Here is a 16,394-nt window from a genome sequence, read left to right as displayed (position 1 = left end):
GCAATCAACCTTATGCCTGTGAAGACAGAGGTCCAAGTATGGCCCTCATAACCCCCACACAACTCTCAGCCCGAAGACTGAGACACAACAGAAGCACCTTACTCTAAGGCCCTTCACCACCAGCGTTAATGTATCGCAGATGTGAGAAACCTTACTCAGGCAGCCATTCAGGCCGTGCCCAGTTGATGATCTGGAAGAGTTGGAGATGCCTTCAATCTAGCAAGTGCATTGACCGCAAATCAAGAAATCAATGATGTCATCACTGACATCACAACGTAGCCGCAGTAGACATGAAGTAAATCGCCATCCATTTATGAAGCTACACAAACATGCATTAGTTTTACAAAGGTAGCGGGCGCCCCTCTCTCGCAAGAACAGACATGATAACCTGTTCAGTGGTTATTAACCACTTGAGAGTTCGCAGCCACTGCTTTTACTCACTGTGCCTTTCACAGATGGGAAATACCCATTTGCATATCAGTCTTTGTCCTGCCCAGGGGCAGTCCAGCACCGAAATACAATGGCAACTCCAATCTGAACGAGAGTACCACCAGCAACCCCATACACGTGTTTCACCCTTGTTGGGGATCATCAGTGAGGTGAAGCTGATGCCTCTCTAAGCACAGTGAGAGGGAGACCACGTCTGGTTGCCCCCAGGAGACCTAGGGTTACCAATCCCAGGTTCCTTAAAAAATAGTTTTACAAAGGTAGCGGGCGCCCCTCTCTCGCAAGAACAGACATGATAACCTGTTCAGTGGTTATTAACCACTTGAGAGTTCGCAGCCACTGCTTTTACTCACTGTGCCTTTCACAGATGGGAAATATCCATTTGCATATCAGTCTTTGTCCTGCCCAGGGGCAGTCCAGCACCGAAATACAATGGCAACTCCAATCTGAACGAGAGTACCACCAGCAACCCCATACACGTGTTTCACCCTTGTTGGGGATCATCAGTGAGGTGAAGCTGATGCCTCTCTAAGCACAGTGAGAGGGAGACCACGTCTGGTTGCCCCCAGGAGACCTAGGGTTACCAATCCCAGGTTCCTTAAAAAATAGTTTTACAAAGGTAGCGGGCGCCCCTCTCTCGCAAGAACAGACATGATAACCTGTTCAGTGGTTATTAACCACTTGAGAGTTCGCAGCCACTGCTTTTACTCACTGTGCCTTTCACAGATGGGAAATATCCATTTGCATATCAGTCTTTGTCCTGCCCAGGGGCAGTCCAGCACCGAAATACAATGGCAACTCCAATCTGAACGAGAGTACCACCAGCAACCCCATACACGTGTTTCACCCTTGTTGGGGATCATCAGTGAGGTGACGCTGATGCCTCTCTAAGCACAGTGAGAGGGAGACCACGTCTGGTTGCCCCCAGGAGACCTAGGGTTACCAATCCCAGGTTCCTTAAAAAATAGTTTTACAAAGGTAGCGGGCGCCCCTCTCTCGCAAGAACAGACATGATAACCTGTTCAGTGGTTATTAACCACTTGAGAGTTCGCAGCCACTGCTTTTACTCACTGTGCCTTTCACAGATGGGAAATATCCATTTGCATATCAGTCTTTGTCCTGCCCAGGGGCAGTCCAGCACCGAAATACAATGGCAACTCCAATCTGAACGAGAGTACCACCAGCAACCCCATACACGTGTTTCACCCTTGTTGGGGATCATCAGTGAGGTGAAGCTGATGCCTCTCTAAGCACAGTGAGAGGGAGACCACGTCTGGTTGCCCCCAGGAGACCTAGGGTAACCAATCCCAGGTTCCTTAAAAAATAGTTTTACAAAGGTAGCGGGCGCCCCTCTCTCGCAAGAACAGACATGATAACCTGTTCAGTGGTTATTAACCACTTGAGAGTTCGCAGCCACTGCTTTTACTCACTGTGCCTTTCACAGATGGGAAATATCCATTTGCATATCAGTCTTTGTCCTGCCCAGGGGCAGTCCAGCACCGAAATACAATGGCAACTCCAATCTGAACGAGAGTACCACCAGCAACCCCATACACGTGTTTCACCCTTGTTGGGGATCATCAGTGAGGTGAAGCTGATGCCTCTCTAAGCACAGTGAGAGGGAGACCACGTCTGGTTGCCCCCAGGAGACCTAGGGTTACCAATCCCAGGTTCCTTAAAAAATATTTTACAAAGGTAGCGGGCACCCCTCTCTCGCAAGAACAGACATGATAACCTGTTCAGTGGTTATTAACCACTTGAGAGTTCGCAGCCACTGCTTTTACTCACTGTGCCTGCTACCTTTGAAAACTAAATTTCAAGGAACCTGGGATTGGTAACCCTAGGTCTCCTGGGGGCAACCAGACGTGGTCTCCCTCTCACTGTGCTTAGAGAGGCATCAGCTTCACCTCACTGATGATCCCCAACAAGGGTGAAACACGTGTATGGGGTTGCTGGCGGTACTCTCGTTCAGGTTGGAATTGCCATTGCATTTCGGTGCTGGACTGCCCCTGGGCAGGACAAAGACTGATATGCAAATGGATATTTCCCATCTGTGAAAGGCACAGTGAGTAAAAGCAGTGGCTGCGAACTCTCAAGTGGTTAACAACCACTGAACAGGTTATCAGGCCTTGTTCTGTCGAGAGAGGGGCGCCTGCTACCTTTGAAAACTAAATTTCAAGGAACCTGGGATTGGTAACCCTAGGTCTCCTGGGGGCAACCAGACGTGGTCTCCCTCTCACTGTGCTTAGAGAGGCATCAGCTTCACCTCACTGATGATCCCCAACAAGGGTGAAACACGTGTATGGGGTTGCTGGCGGTACTCTCGTTCAGGTTGGAATTGCCATTGCATTTCGGTGCTGGACTGCCCCTGGGCAGGACAAAGACTGATATGCAAATGGATATTTCCCATCTGTGAAAGGCACAGTGAGTAAAAGCAGTGGCTGCGAACTCTCAAGTGGTTAACAACCACTGAACAGGTTATCAGGCCTTGTTCTGTCGAGAGAGGGGCGCCTGCTACCTTTGAAAACTAAATTTCAAGGAACCTGGGATTGGTAACCCTAGGTCTCCTGGGGGCAACCAGACGTGGTCTCCCTCTCACTGTGCTTAGAGAGGCATCAGCTTCACCTCACTGATGATCCCCAACAAGGGTGAAACACGTGTATGGGGTTGCTGGCGGTACTCTCGTTCAGGTTGGAATTGCCATTGCATTTCGGTGCTGGACTGCCCCTGGGCAGGACAAAGACTGATATGCAAATGGATATTTCCCATCTGTGAAAGGCACAGTGAGTAAAAGCAGTGGCTGCGAACTCTCAAGTGGTTAACAACCACTGAACAGGTTATCAGGCCGTGTTCTGTCGAGAGAGGGGCGCCTGCTACCTTTGAAAACTAAATTTCAAGGAACCTGGGATTGGTAACCCTAGGTCTCCTGGGGGCAACCAGACGTGGTCTCCCTCTCACTGTGCTTAGAGAGGCATCAGCTTCACCTCACTGATGATCCCCAACAAGGGTGAAACACGTGTATGGGGTTGCTGGCGGTACTCTCGTTCAGGTTGGAATTGCCATTGCATTTCGGTGCTGGACTGCCCCTGGGCAGGACAAAGACTGATATGCAAATGGATATTTCCCATCTGTGAAAGGCACAGTGAGTAAAAGCAGTGGCTGCGAACTCTCAAGTGGTTAACAACCACTGAACAGGTTATCAGGCCTTGTTCTGTCGAGAGAGGGGCGCCTGCTACCTTTGAAAACTAAATTTCAAGGAACCTGGGATTGGTAACCCTAGGTCTCCTGGGGGCAACCAGACGTGGTCTCCCTCTCACTGTGCTTAGAGAGGCATCAGCTTCACCTCACTGATGATCCCCAACAAGGGTGAAACACATGTATGGGGTTGCTGGCGGTACTCTCGTTCAGGTTGGAATTGCCATTGCATTTCGGTGCTGGACTGCCCCTGGGCAGGACAAAGACTGATATGCAAATGGATATTTCCCATCTGTGAAAGGCACAGTGAGTAAAAGCAGTGGCTGCGAACTCTCAAGTGGTTAACAACCACTGAACAGGTTATCAGGCCTTGTTCTGTCGAGAGAGGGGCGCCTGCTACCTTTGAAAACTAAATTTCAAGGTACCTGGGATTGGTAACCCTAGGTCTCCTGGGGGCAACCAGACGTGGTCTCCCTCTCACTGTGCTTAGAGAGGCATCAGCTTCACCTCACTGATGATCCCCAACAAGGGTGAAACACGTGTATGGGGTTGCTGGCGGTACTCTCGTTCAGGTTGGAATTGCCATTGCATTTCGGTGCTGGACTGCCCCTGGGCAGGACAAAGACTGATATGCAAATGGATATTTCCCATCTGTGAAAGGCACAGTGAGTAAAAACAGTGGCTGCGAACTCTCAAGTGGTTAACAACCACTGAACAGGTTATCAGGCCTTGTTCTGTCAAGAGAGGGGCGCCTGCTACCTTTGAAAACTAAATTTCAAGGAACCTGGGATTGGTAACCCTAGGTCTCCTGGGGGCAACCAGACGTGGTCTCCCTCTCACTGTGCTTAGAGAGGCATCAGCTTCACCTCACTGATGATCCCCATCAAGGGTGAAACACGTGTATGGGGTTGCTGGCGGTACTCTCATTCAGGTTGGAATTGCCATTGCATTTCGGTGCTGGACTGCCCCTGGGCAGGACAAAGACTGATATGCAAATGGATATTTCCCATCTGTGAAAGGCACAGTGAGTAAAAGCAGTGGCTGCGAACTCTCAAGTGGTTAACAACCACTGAACAGGTTATCAGGCCTTGTTCTGTCGAGAGAGGGGCGCCTGCTACCTTTGAAAACTAAATTTCAAGGAACCTGGGATTGGTAACCCTAGGTCTCCTGGGGGCAACCAGACGTGGTCTCCCTCTCACTGTGCTTAGAGAGGCATCAGCTTCACCTCACTGATGATCCCCAACAAGGGTGAAACACGTGTATGGGGTTGCTGGCGGTACTCTCGTTCAGGTTGGAATTGCCATTGCATTTCGGTGCTGGACTGCCCCTGGGCAGGACAAAGACTGATATGCAAATGGATATTTCCCATCTGTGAAAGGCACAGTGAGTAAAAACAGTGGCTGCGAACTCTCAAGTGGTTAACAACCACTGAACAGGTTATCAGGCCTTGTTCTGTCGAGAGAGGGGCGTCTGCTACCTTTGAAAACTAAATTTCAAGGAACCTGGGATTGGTAACCCTAGGTCTCCTGGGGGCAACCAGACGTGGTCTCCCTCTCACTGTGCTTAGAGAGGCATCAGCTTCACCTCACTGATGATCCCCAACAAGGGTGAAACACGTGTATGGGGTTGCTGGCGGTACTCTCGTTCAGGTTGGAATTGCCATTGCATTTCGGTGCTGGACTGCCCCTGGGCAGGACAAAGACTGATATGCAAATGGATATTTCCCATCTGTGAAAGGCACAGTGAGTAAAAGCAGTGGCTGCGAACTCTCAAGTGGTTAACAACCACTGAACAGGTTATCAGGCCTTGTTCTGTCGAGAGAGGGGCGCCTGCTACCTTTGAAAACTAAATTTCAAGGAACCTGGGATTGGTAACCCTAGGTCTCCTGGGGGCAACCAGACGTGGTCTCCCTCTCACTGTGCTTAGAGAGGCATCAGCTTCACCTCACTGATGATCCCCAACAAGGGTGAAACACGTGTATGGGGTTGCTGGCGGTACTCTCGTTTCGGTTGGAATTGCCATTGCATTTCGGTGCTGGACTGCCCCTGGGCAGGACAAAGACTGATATGCAAATGGATATTTCCCATCTGTGAAAGGCACAGTGAGTAAAAGCAGTGGCTGCGAACTCTCAAGTGGGTAACAACCACTGAACAGGTTATCAGGCCTTGTTCTGTCGAGAGAGGGGCGCCTGCTACCTTTGAAAACTAAATTTCAAGGAACCTGGGATTGGTAACCCTAGGTCTCCTGGGGGCAACCAGACGTGGTCTCCCTCTCACTGTGCTTAGAGAGGCATCAGCTTCACCTCACTGATGATCCCCAACAAGGGTGAAACACGTGTATGGGGTTGCTGGCGGTACTCTCGTTCAGGTTGGAATTGCCATTGCATTTCGGTGCTGGACTGCCCCTGGGCAGGACAAAGACTGATATGCAAATGGATATTTCCCATCTGTGAAAGGCACAGTGAGTAAAAGCAGTGGCTGCGAACTCTCAAGTGGTTAACAACCACTGAACAGGTTATCAGGCCTTGTTCTGTCGAGAGAGGGGCGCCTGCTACCTTTGAAAACAAACATGCATTAGCTTATTGTAAATAGACACAAAACACATGCTTATGACTCACGCAGGTAGATGAGACACACAGAAATACATATCTCTATATATCGTCACATTGTTCGTCAAAGCTGAACCACAAGATGCCAAAATATACCTATAGCAAGCTTGCATATGCTTGATTGCCACTAACATGGAAAAGCTTAAAGGACAAATATGGAAGCTATAAGAACACTGAAATAAAAGAGAAAGGGGAGACAAGCTTCGAGTACATGGAAGGGCTGGCACAATCCCTGCAGCCGGAGGCAAGCAGAAACAAAGCACCCAGCCAAGGACAAGTGGAGACGGAAAGCTCCTAGTTACCAAGATGATAAGCCACCTGTGAGAAATTCAGACTAAAACCCTCATAATTACAGGCAAGAGATCTCCATTTTGTGGTCTCAAAACATGTGACCCAGCAAAACAAGACAATGCCCAGTCAATCGAGGAGGATGCAGAGAAGCTATTCCCACCAAATCAGAGGTGGAAAGATACACGTGTTGCTCACAAACTGCCAACTGAATGCACTCTCCCAGGCTTAGGTGATCAGAAGTGGCAACATTAGGGAGCACGCAGACCCTCCATGTCCATTCTTATTACCTTGAAAAGGTACACTCAGCCTGGTAACAGTCCAGGGTCCCAGGGCTGGGAGGATCCATTCTACCCAATCCAGAGTCACCTTTCATGTGAAGATATAATATGTTGCAGGAGCCAATGGTCTCCCTGTGACCATGCAACATTGTAGATTGAAACATGCAGAGGTGTTCCCCCCAGGAGGAGCCACCAGATATGGCTATCCAACCTTGATTCTTACCTTGATTCCAGCATTCCTTCTGTCCTCATCCTCCTTGATCTTTCCTCTGCTTTTGACACGGTCAACCACACCATCCTGAGGTATTCTTGCTTTTCTCACTTTCCCCCAGAAGCTCACTGTCTGCAGAGCCCTGGTTCTCATTAAGCACGACAACTGCAACAGCCTCTTTCGCAATCAACCTTTCTTCACTCTCCACCCTCTGCAACTAACTCAGAACACGACTGAGAGACTTGTCCTTGGCCTCAAGCCCAGGGATTGTATCCCTCCAGCCCTGAAATCTCTCCACTGGCTCCCAGTGGCTGCAGGGATCAAGCTTAAGACCCTCTGCTTTTTCTCTCTCTCCCCCCTGCTGACCTACCCATCTGCTGCGCTGACTTGTTGCCTGGCTACCCTCAGAATCACAATGGGCATCTGGCTCCTCCACGACCAGTAGCCACTGCACTGCCTCCGGGCCTACCGCACACTCTGAGCTTTATCTGTATCGCTACAGTCCCCTTGCACTTACCCAGAGGCGTGCTGCCATGGCTGCACTTACTTAGAGCAACTTTGCCCTGACTACACTTCCCCCTTCCCTTCCCCTGGCACTTCTCCTCTCCCCCCTTGCACTTGCACGATCTGAATGGCACAAAGCCTAGTATGATCGTTTGTTTTGTCCTCTCTCTGTCTTCCCTACCTTGTCTTGTCACGCCTAGAAACACTTGTGTACAGGCGGGTTATAAATGACTCATAACAGATATTGATAGTAGAATTAACCCCTATAGAACATATACCTAGTTCTGACCAATGTGAGTGACATCACACCTGGATAAAACTGGGTGACACAAGCTCAGAAGACTATACCCCTGGAGAATTTTTGCTTTTCTAGAGTGATCCATTTCATTTTGTTATATAATAAAGTCAGCAAACATTGCCCCATGGCTAAGTCTGCCGTTCTTGCAGTGAGTTTTTGTTGGGCCTGAGAGTCTCTCTGCTGGTAATTGGGGTGACTGCTATAGAGCCCTGCCGCTACAACACCCCGAATCACAGAAAAGCTCAAAGAAGGCTCAGAACAGGGGAATTACCAGTGGTAATCCCCCCCCCCCCCGCTCCAAGCTGCCTCACGACTGGAGGCAGCCATGTTCCCCCACTGGGGAACAAGGTAAGTGTGGTCCCCCTCCCCCAAACCCCTCCGTCCTCCCCCATCCACAGATTAATGTTTCACTGTATATTAATTCTTTGTTATTTCATTCGTTATAATCAAATAAAACTATAGAATCTACATGCAACCTTTGGCTCTGCAGATGTTTTTAACTACAACTCCCATCAGACCAAGAGAGCGTAGTCAATGGTTAAGGATTATGGGAGTCTTTGGGAGTCTTTTCCAGAACATCTGTAGAGGCACAGGTTGCAGATCTCTGAGGTATAGGAGCACTAATACACTCTCCCAAATACATTTCTTCTTGTGGTTGTGTAACTTCATTCACATCAATTTGTCACTGAGAAGACTTGCCTTGGCCATTGCGAGGAGAGTGGACCTTCACATCAATTGTCATTATGTGTTGGGAGGGTAAGGCAAGAGTTGTGGTACATACCATAATCCAGGCCCTTCTGGGTGATGCGTCCTTTCAATCCAGCGTCAGTCTGGAAAGTGCTCTGGACAGAGCATAGCAGAGCCAGGGCTCCAACCCAAAGCATTCTGTGACCTGTTGTGGGGACAATGAAAAGGACACATATCAGCCACAATCAAATACTATACAGAAACACAACTCTGGAGAGATCTACTTAGCCCCTATTGTAGGTCTAGCTAGAAAAAGCATTGATCTTTCCCCTGGCTCGCGGAGATAAATGTAAGAGAGGGCATTATCGTCCAAAAGCTGTTCCATTGCCTTTGGCTTTCATGAGTCATTTTCCATCAAGAAAAACTCACATGATACCCACAACCCAGTGGGAGACAGACCTATCATGCAAGATCCAAAATATGATTTTAAATATGTTAATAAATAATTGTATTAAGACTTTGTCCAGTCCCATAGACATTGAAAAAATACAATTTTTATGTATAGAAGCAAAGTCTTAATATAATGTTTAATTGGTGTATATACGGTTATATTTAGAGTCCTGTGGGGAAGGGTAGATCCCTATAGGGCTGTAAGAATTATTTTCTTTTGTAATGGCCGCCCTCATCCCAATTAGAAATAGAAAAATGTATATTTCTAGTGGGGCCTGAAGGTGGTTTATAAACATGCCCACAGTCCGCTCTGGGACTGTCGTCTCTGGCAGGACCCTGAATATAATCTCTACGAGTATTATTATGTATTTAAAAGGAAATCATCCTAGGCCCATTAGAAAAGTATTTTCTGTGCTAAATATTTGAAAGAAATTATTCTTAATACTTGCAAAATTAAATGGTGTGTCCTGAAGGGGCGGTCATGCCCTTGCAGGATTAAATGTATTGTTATTTGAGGACCCTCCATGTCCCCATTGTAACTAATACTGCAACCATTTCTTATGAAGATCGGCAGGATGCGTAAAGAACAATGGCAGCGTCAATACGTCTGGCTTTGTAAATGATATGGTATGATATGATATGGCATTTATAACGCGCCTATACGTAAGTGTTTCAAGGTGTGAAATGGAGCAGGTAAGCTTTACTTTTAAAGCCCCAACAGGACAACAAAAATCAAAACCCCCTACATTTTCAAAGCCACACCTATTGACTTTGTAAATGCTTGTAATTTATAATTAGTACTTAGGATACTGGACGCCTGACAGGCTTCCATTCAGTCCTGCATAAATTAGCACCTCACCATGAGAAAAACAAGATAAGACAGATAGCAATTGCAAGAAAATATACAGTGTGGCCTAAGCCAATCAAAAGATACCCTTTCCATCACTGCTTCCCTTCCCCATCAGGGAAGTGAGACTTAAGGTCTCAGGGGTACTCGGAAGAGGTACTTAAATAGAGAATTCCGTGGAACCCGCAGTCCAAATGTGCCACCACATAGTGTTGGAAACTTCTCAGTACACAAGCAATTTGCTGGACATCCGAAAAGTGGGTTTTTTTCTTGATTGAACTTCTGGCTCTTTCTACAGATTAACTTGTGACACGCCCATCCCAATTTAACAACTCTCTGCCCAGGGTAATTAAACACTATGAGGTTCTTGGTAAGCTTTTACGTTGGTCTTGGCCTGGTAGGATCCAAATCAACCGGAAGGTTAAGTTTGGCCATGAACACACCTTGTTGGGGTTGATGGAGCAGCTGCATCCAGTAAAGAATCCTACATTTGAACTTCATTTTTCCGGCATCTAGGCAGCTGGACGACCAGGACACCTGGCTCCATAGAGGCATTCTCCTAGGCTCTAAGTGTACAAACCCAGACTGGAAGAATTTGCCAGCTGGCCCAAGAAAGACAAATGTTGGCGGAAACGTACCCTGTTTGCACACTTGTAGACTTGTACTTTTCACTGTCTTGAGGTTCACGCCCAAAGGCTATCTGCAGGCGCTGTTCTCTGAAGATTTCTTTTGTGGAATTTCTCCAGGAACTCATATTCCCCAGTGTTGATAGTGAGGCCAGGCACTAATCCACCAACGTCCTTTTCCAAAAACAGCTATGCTGTGCGCTTGAAAGCTGCATCACGGGTACCCCCTTGTGGTCTCCCCACATGGTCTCGCCCGATAGACTGACAGTGGGTCCTCCTTCCTTTGCATTGGCCGCCCCTTTCAGTGGGGCATCTGCCAGCAGAGGGCCACGCTCCTCTGCAGAAAGCTGGCGCGACAGATAAACAAAGGAACCACTGAGCATCAGCACTGATCTGTCCTTCCTAGGGAAAGTCCCTTCCTGAGGGAACCAGCAGCCTCAATGCTGCCAAGCTGCTGAGAGCCTGCATGGTCAGTTCTGCCAGTCACCCGGGCAAGGTGATCTGCCGTGGAGAAAAGCGTGAGTGCTACACTAGCACTATCCCACTAAAGTCCTTTATAAACTCTTGTGATTCAGAGGTGGGCATTACATAGGGACTTCCGGAGGGAGGAGGCTGAACATGCTGCTCCCCCAGCCCCATTATAAGACCCATCTTCTCCCCCTCTGATAAGTGCATAAACAAGAATGTGGTGACAGCAGATCCACAGGGTTGGAGGCTGGGAACATGAGGTTTTAGTGTAATGAGATTATCATCCGTAAGTAATCCAGACATCATCCCTGCATCCCTCTTATTGGCTCGAGCCCTTCCTTTAGTGGGGGTGTAAAAAGAAAATAGTATTCACCACAAAATAAGAATCCAGTTAAAATCGGATTGGCAGTAATTTGGCCCATTATGCTGAAATTGCCAGGGCCCTCTCAATTCCATCTTGCAAAAATTGAAGAATAGAAAAATGATGATGCAAAGGTGAATGAATTGATCCTCGCATAAATATGTTCATGTATTTATTTGTTTACTTTATTTATAATGTTCTTATAAAAAGGCATCAGTCACCTGCAGGCGTTGTTATGTTTCATTTGTACACGATAGTTGCAGAGAACACAATTCATGAGCTATTACCTGGATGGGGAGACAATCAAAGGCAGAGCATCCTTTATCCCAACATGGCCTCCCTCCACAGCACTTGGATAGGTTTCCACTGGAGAAGCATTAAAGGAGGCCCTCGTGAATCATCAGCATGGCCCACCCCCGCACATATGTCGATGCATTTTCCAGTACCGGGAATAACTCTGAAGCGCGTGGGGCACAGAATTGTTGAATCACTACCACCAGTCGAAACCCTCTAACATTCCAAGACTATGTGTGTGTCCTGATTGAGGGAGACAAAAAGAGGAAGCCATCTTGAGGGGAAAGGGACTAAAGAATCCTCCACTTAGGTGCCTCTAGCAATTGCTTGAGGAAAATACACCACTGCATGCAAAGCCAGCATGAGACAATCAACAGAATCAGAACCGAATTGGCATGCGCCGGGGTCATCACATGGGCATCTGGTAATTGTTTCGGGGTCACTGATATCAGGGTTGCAGAGATGTTCCTGGTGGTAGGACCCATGTGCTGACAGGATCGGGATCCACATCACCCGGCATGCACCATGACTGCCTGGATCTAACTTCTGATGTTGCAGGTGGGTTATCTTTCACAGAAGCCTATTCCATTGCATGTTATTGATTGCTTTGTGGCTGGCTGGAGTGCTGGGAAGAATCATTAACCACCATAACTGCCTCTCACTTCCTGTCACGTGGTAAAACGTCCTGTAAATGAAGGAGCACGTTGGGAAGGATGGTGCCAATTGTCCACTTTCTTCACATCCATTGCTGTGGTGGTCTGGTATCTTGCATGGACTGTGCTGAATCTCTCTGCTAAATACAGGCAAAAGGATGTATGTGCACTTGAATATTTTTATCCTTGGTGATTTACCTTTGTCTGTGGTTCCTAACACTGGGTCACTCTCCTTGTGTGCAGAGGTGGCACAATGGCATTGAGGAACAGTTGCCCATTTATCCAGCCCAAAAAAGAACAAAAGGGGGTGGGGAGAACCCTCGCTCATGAGATTTCACCAACCCTGCATCTGTTCCACCCAATGCATATCCATCAAATCGCTTCGAATAATCTACCGTGCACTTTAGGGGATTGACCCCAAGATTCTACAAAGCACACTTTGCAATCAACAACAGAGACTCAGCCTTTACTCTAAAAAAAACAGCTGGCTATCAAAATCTCACATTTCTCAAAATGTCTCCTGGCTGGTGCTCTTTCTCAGACCAAGCCACCAAGTCCTGGTAATTACTCCCCAACCTGTCAATAAAATCGAGGACCACCTGACCTTCAGGAAAGCGTGTAAAACCTATTTCTCTCTTTTTGGAACTGAGCACAGCACTGACCTGCCTCCGTCCTGGATAACTTTGCATTGGCTTCACCCGACTCTGCCTTGGATCATCAAAATATCTGTTCAGCCCTGCAAAAACAGCCTACAATCCAGGTTATCGTCAATGTTATTGGGCAACCTCTTAGCTACTTGTCCTGTTAGGCAATACAAAGCTGCAGCACTATCTACAGGCCCACAGTTATCAGTCGATATGAACCACTTCACAGTTCCCACGTAGTCTGCAGCAATGGACATGAAGCACATCCCTATGCCTCGTGGAAAAGACTGGTCAATGCCACATCGAACGTCCATCGACCTCAAACTGAAGCCTCCCCCACATGATCCATAATGTAGACAGCACGCCTCTACTACATGCCTGGCATCTTTTGCAGATAGGGAGGGATACATTGGATGCAGCAACAAGAACACAGCACCACAATCTGATGTCATCTCGGGTCCTGACAAACGATACCCAACACGTGTAATTGTAATTGGTTATTTGTAGTGCGCTTAATACCCAGAGGCTTCTAAGCGCAGACCTGGAGATCGAACCTGTTGCCTGCTCCTTTATACTTAATAAAGTATGTCCTTTAAAACTCATCTGGCGTCTGACTACATTCAACACTGGCGACGAGGGGTACTGAAGCAGGAAGAAGTACCAGAGACGAAGCTCTGCCGACTTCCATGAACTCAACGCAGAGTGTCTGATGACCCAGGCCCCGGACCGCATGAAATGCGGGACGATAGAGGGTCTGGGAGTTTAGGCGCGGGGTGGAGGAAAATGGCGCAAAAGCGTAGGGAGGGGCGTCCGAATGGCGCCACAAGAAACAAAAGCCCAGGAAGGGCAGGAAACAGCACCTGGGAAGGTGCGAATTGTAACAGCAAGGGATCAGGGGGGTAACCCGGCCGCCCCCAGGAAGGAACAAAAGGCCGGGGGGGGTATAAGTAAGCCTGGAAAAGGAGAGGCGGCACAAACCAGGTAAGAGCTCACCTCTCTCGGGTAGGCTCTTGGTACCTGAAGAAAACGTTTGCTCTTGCGGGCTCACGCATTTTTCTACTTCTCTAGAAGTTCATACTATCGCGGTGGTTACAACAGTGCCAGAGCAGGAGCGAACCAGAAGTATCAGCGGGGAACGAACAAAGGATACTTTCGCAGTGGTCAAACAGAAGCGTGCCGACAGAATTCAGACGAGAAGGATGGCGGAAGGAAGAGCGAAGAGGGCCTGAGAATTCTCAGAATGGGCAAGAAAGGCGGAGAAGGAGTATGGAGCACAATGGGTGCTAGAAGTAATGCAGAAAGAGGAAAGAGCAAAGGCAACATCACCTCTGCTGTTCATAGAGCACAGCAGCAGCGAAGGAGAAGAGGAGGTACCGCAAGGACAGAAAAGGGGAAGAGCGGAGTCGAAGAGATCAGAGGAACGGACAGAGGCACCGACCAAGAGAAAGAAAAAAGATAAAAAGAAAGGTACTGTGAATAATAATGTGGGGAATGAAATAGTAAAAAAGTTTCAAAAAATTGCGTCACGGTTTCGGGTAAGTCGCCCAGAACCAATGACAAGAAGAGCAGACGGGGGAAGAAAAGCAGGGAAGAGTGGCAGGGGAGTTCATCAGACAAATCAAGCAGTGATGACGAAGAAAGGGATCACCTAAAGGCTTGGGTTAAATGGAGAGGAGTGGTGAGCAAAGAAAGGCAGAGTGGGGTAGGGGGGGCAGGGGCAGAACCCAGAGAGGCCCCGGTCCCAGCGCCACAGGGGGCACCAGCTGAGTCCAGGGAAGCCCCGGTCCCGGCACCACAAGGAGCACCAGTAGTCCCGGTGCCGCAAGGAGCACCAATTCTACCGACACCACAAGGTGTACCGGTAGGGCCAAACATAGGGGCAGGGGCCACACCACCGGGGGCAGCACCGGCGGTGGCAGCGGCGGAAAATGAGGGGCCGCTTATGACGAAATATGGCAGGCCAACCATGGGTAAAGACGCACAGGGCAGTTCAATGAAAGCGATGGCTTGGTACATAAATGACAAAGTAAAGGAAAAAATCTGGAGGAAGGAATTGATCGATATATTTACATTGTTAGATTGTCAAAAGAGGGGGATGAATGTGGCCCTGGAGGACATAAAAGAGGATGAAAAAAGCTTACTAAAAAAGGGGCCAGTAGTAAGGAACTTTGACAATTGGATGTCGGCCTTCACCATAATGTCTACAATCATATTACAAAAGTTCCCGGAAGACGGGGTAGCTTTAGTGGCATATCAACAGAGGGTGCTGAAGGTCCACGCAGCATTTGGAGGGGATGCATGGCTGGAGTATGACCATGAGTTCAGAAAGGAGATGGACTGCTTTCCGGATATGGGCTGGGACGAAGAAAACTTTAACCTCTACATTTTTAACGTGCTAAAAGATAAATGGGATTCCAAGGAGTGGAGCACAGGGGGGCAGCAGAGAAGGCAGTACTGGCAGAATGATTACAAAACGGATTATAGATCGAGTGGCAGAAGGTATGAATCCAGCTATGACAGGAATAGAGACCAGAGTTTTCAGAGCAGAAATTACGGGTCACAGAGAGGATGGCAGAGCAGCCTGCCCCCGACAACATAGGGTGGGGGCAGTGGGAGCACGGAGACGGCACGAGCGGAACCAGGTCAATGCATGAGCTTTGAAAAGGGGGTACCATGTAGCTGGGGTTGGAAGTGCAAATTCAGCCACAAGTGCGAGAGATGCAAGGGTGACCACAGCAGCTCCAAGTGCACAAGGGCCGCGGCGCCAAGCGGCAGAAGAGATGAGACGCGGAAATAAAAACTGGGACAGGAAAGGGGCCATGCCGGCAAAAATCGAGAGGATGGAACGGTGGCTCCGTAAATACCCCGACCAAGAAGCGGCAGAACAGATCAGGCAAGGCTTTAGAGAGGGTTTCAACATCCCGATAACCGGGCAGGGAGCACATGACATTCCTAGGAATCTAAAATCAGCAAGCGAAAACAGGGAGATAGTGACCAGTAAGATCAGGAAGGAAGTAGAACTAGGGAGGGTAGAGGGCCCGTTCACGGCCCTACCATTCAAAGAATTTTTATGTTCACCACTAGGACTGGTGCCGAAAAAAGAAGAAGGGGAATACAGGTTGATACACCACCTGTCCTACCCCCAGGGTGCCTCAGTGAACGACGGCATCGCTCAGAGCGAGGCGACAGTATCATATTCAGACTTCGAGGAGGCGGTGGAACTTGTCAGAAAGGCAGGGGAAGGGGCATGGATGGCGAAAGCAGACATCAAATCGGCGTTTCGCCTGTTGCCAGTCAACAGCAGATCACAAAGATGGTTATGCATGCATTGGGAGGGGGAATACTTCATCGACAAATGCCTTCCGATGGGGTGCGCCATCTCATGCGCATATTTCAAGAGGGTAAGTTCATTCTTACAATGGGCAGTAACACCGGAGATGAAGGAGTCCATGATGGTGCATTACCTGGACAATTTTTTATTCGTCGGCCCCAAAGGTGCGGATCTATGCACGGCAACCCTCGACAAATTCGT

The 16,394-nt window shown here is 48.5% G+C and overlaps 1 protein-coding gene across 2 annotated transcripts in view; it reads right to left on the bottom strand.

The window, feature by feature from the left end:
- LOC138580432 (bactericidal permeability-increasing protein-like) overlaps positions 1-16,394 on the bottom strand; it is a 279,140-nt gene that overhangs the window by 194,107 nt on the left and 68,639 nt on the right. For both annotated transcript variants that reach the window (XM_069650973.1, XM_069650972.1), the window contains exon 2: positions 8,614-8,724. In XM_069650973.1, coding sequence (XP_069507074.1) covers positions 8,614-8,716 — 103 coding nt within the window. In that variant the 5' untranslated portion in view covers positions 8,717-8,724. The remainder of the gene's footprint in view (positions 1-8,613; positions 8,725-16,394) is intronic.

Source organism: Ambystoma mexicanum, chromosome 3p (genome assembly GCF_040938575.1).
Source record: "Ambystoma mexicanum isolate Mex_15411 chromosome 3p, UKY_AmexF1_1, whole genome shotgun sequence".
NCBI lineage: Eukaryota > Metazoa > Chordata > Amphibia > Caudata > Ambystomatidae > Ambystoma > Ambystoma mexicanum.
This window is presented reverse-complemented; position numbering and strand designations above follow the sequence as displayed.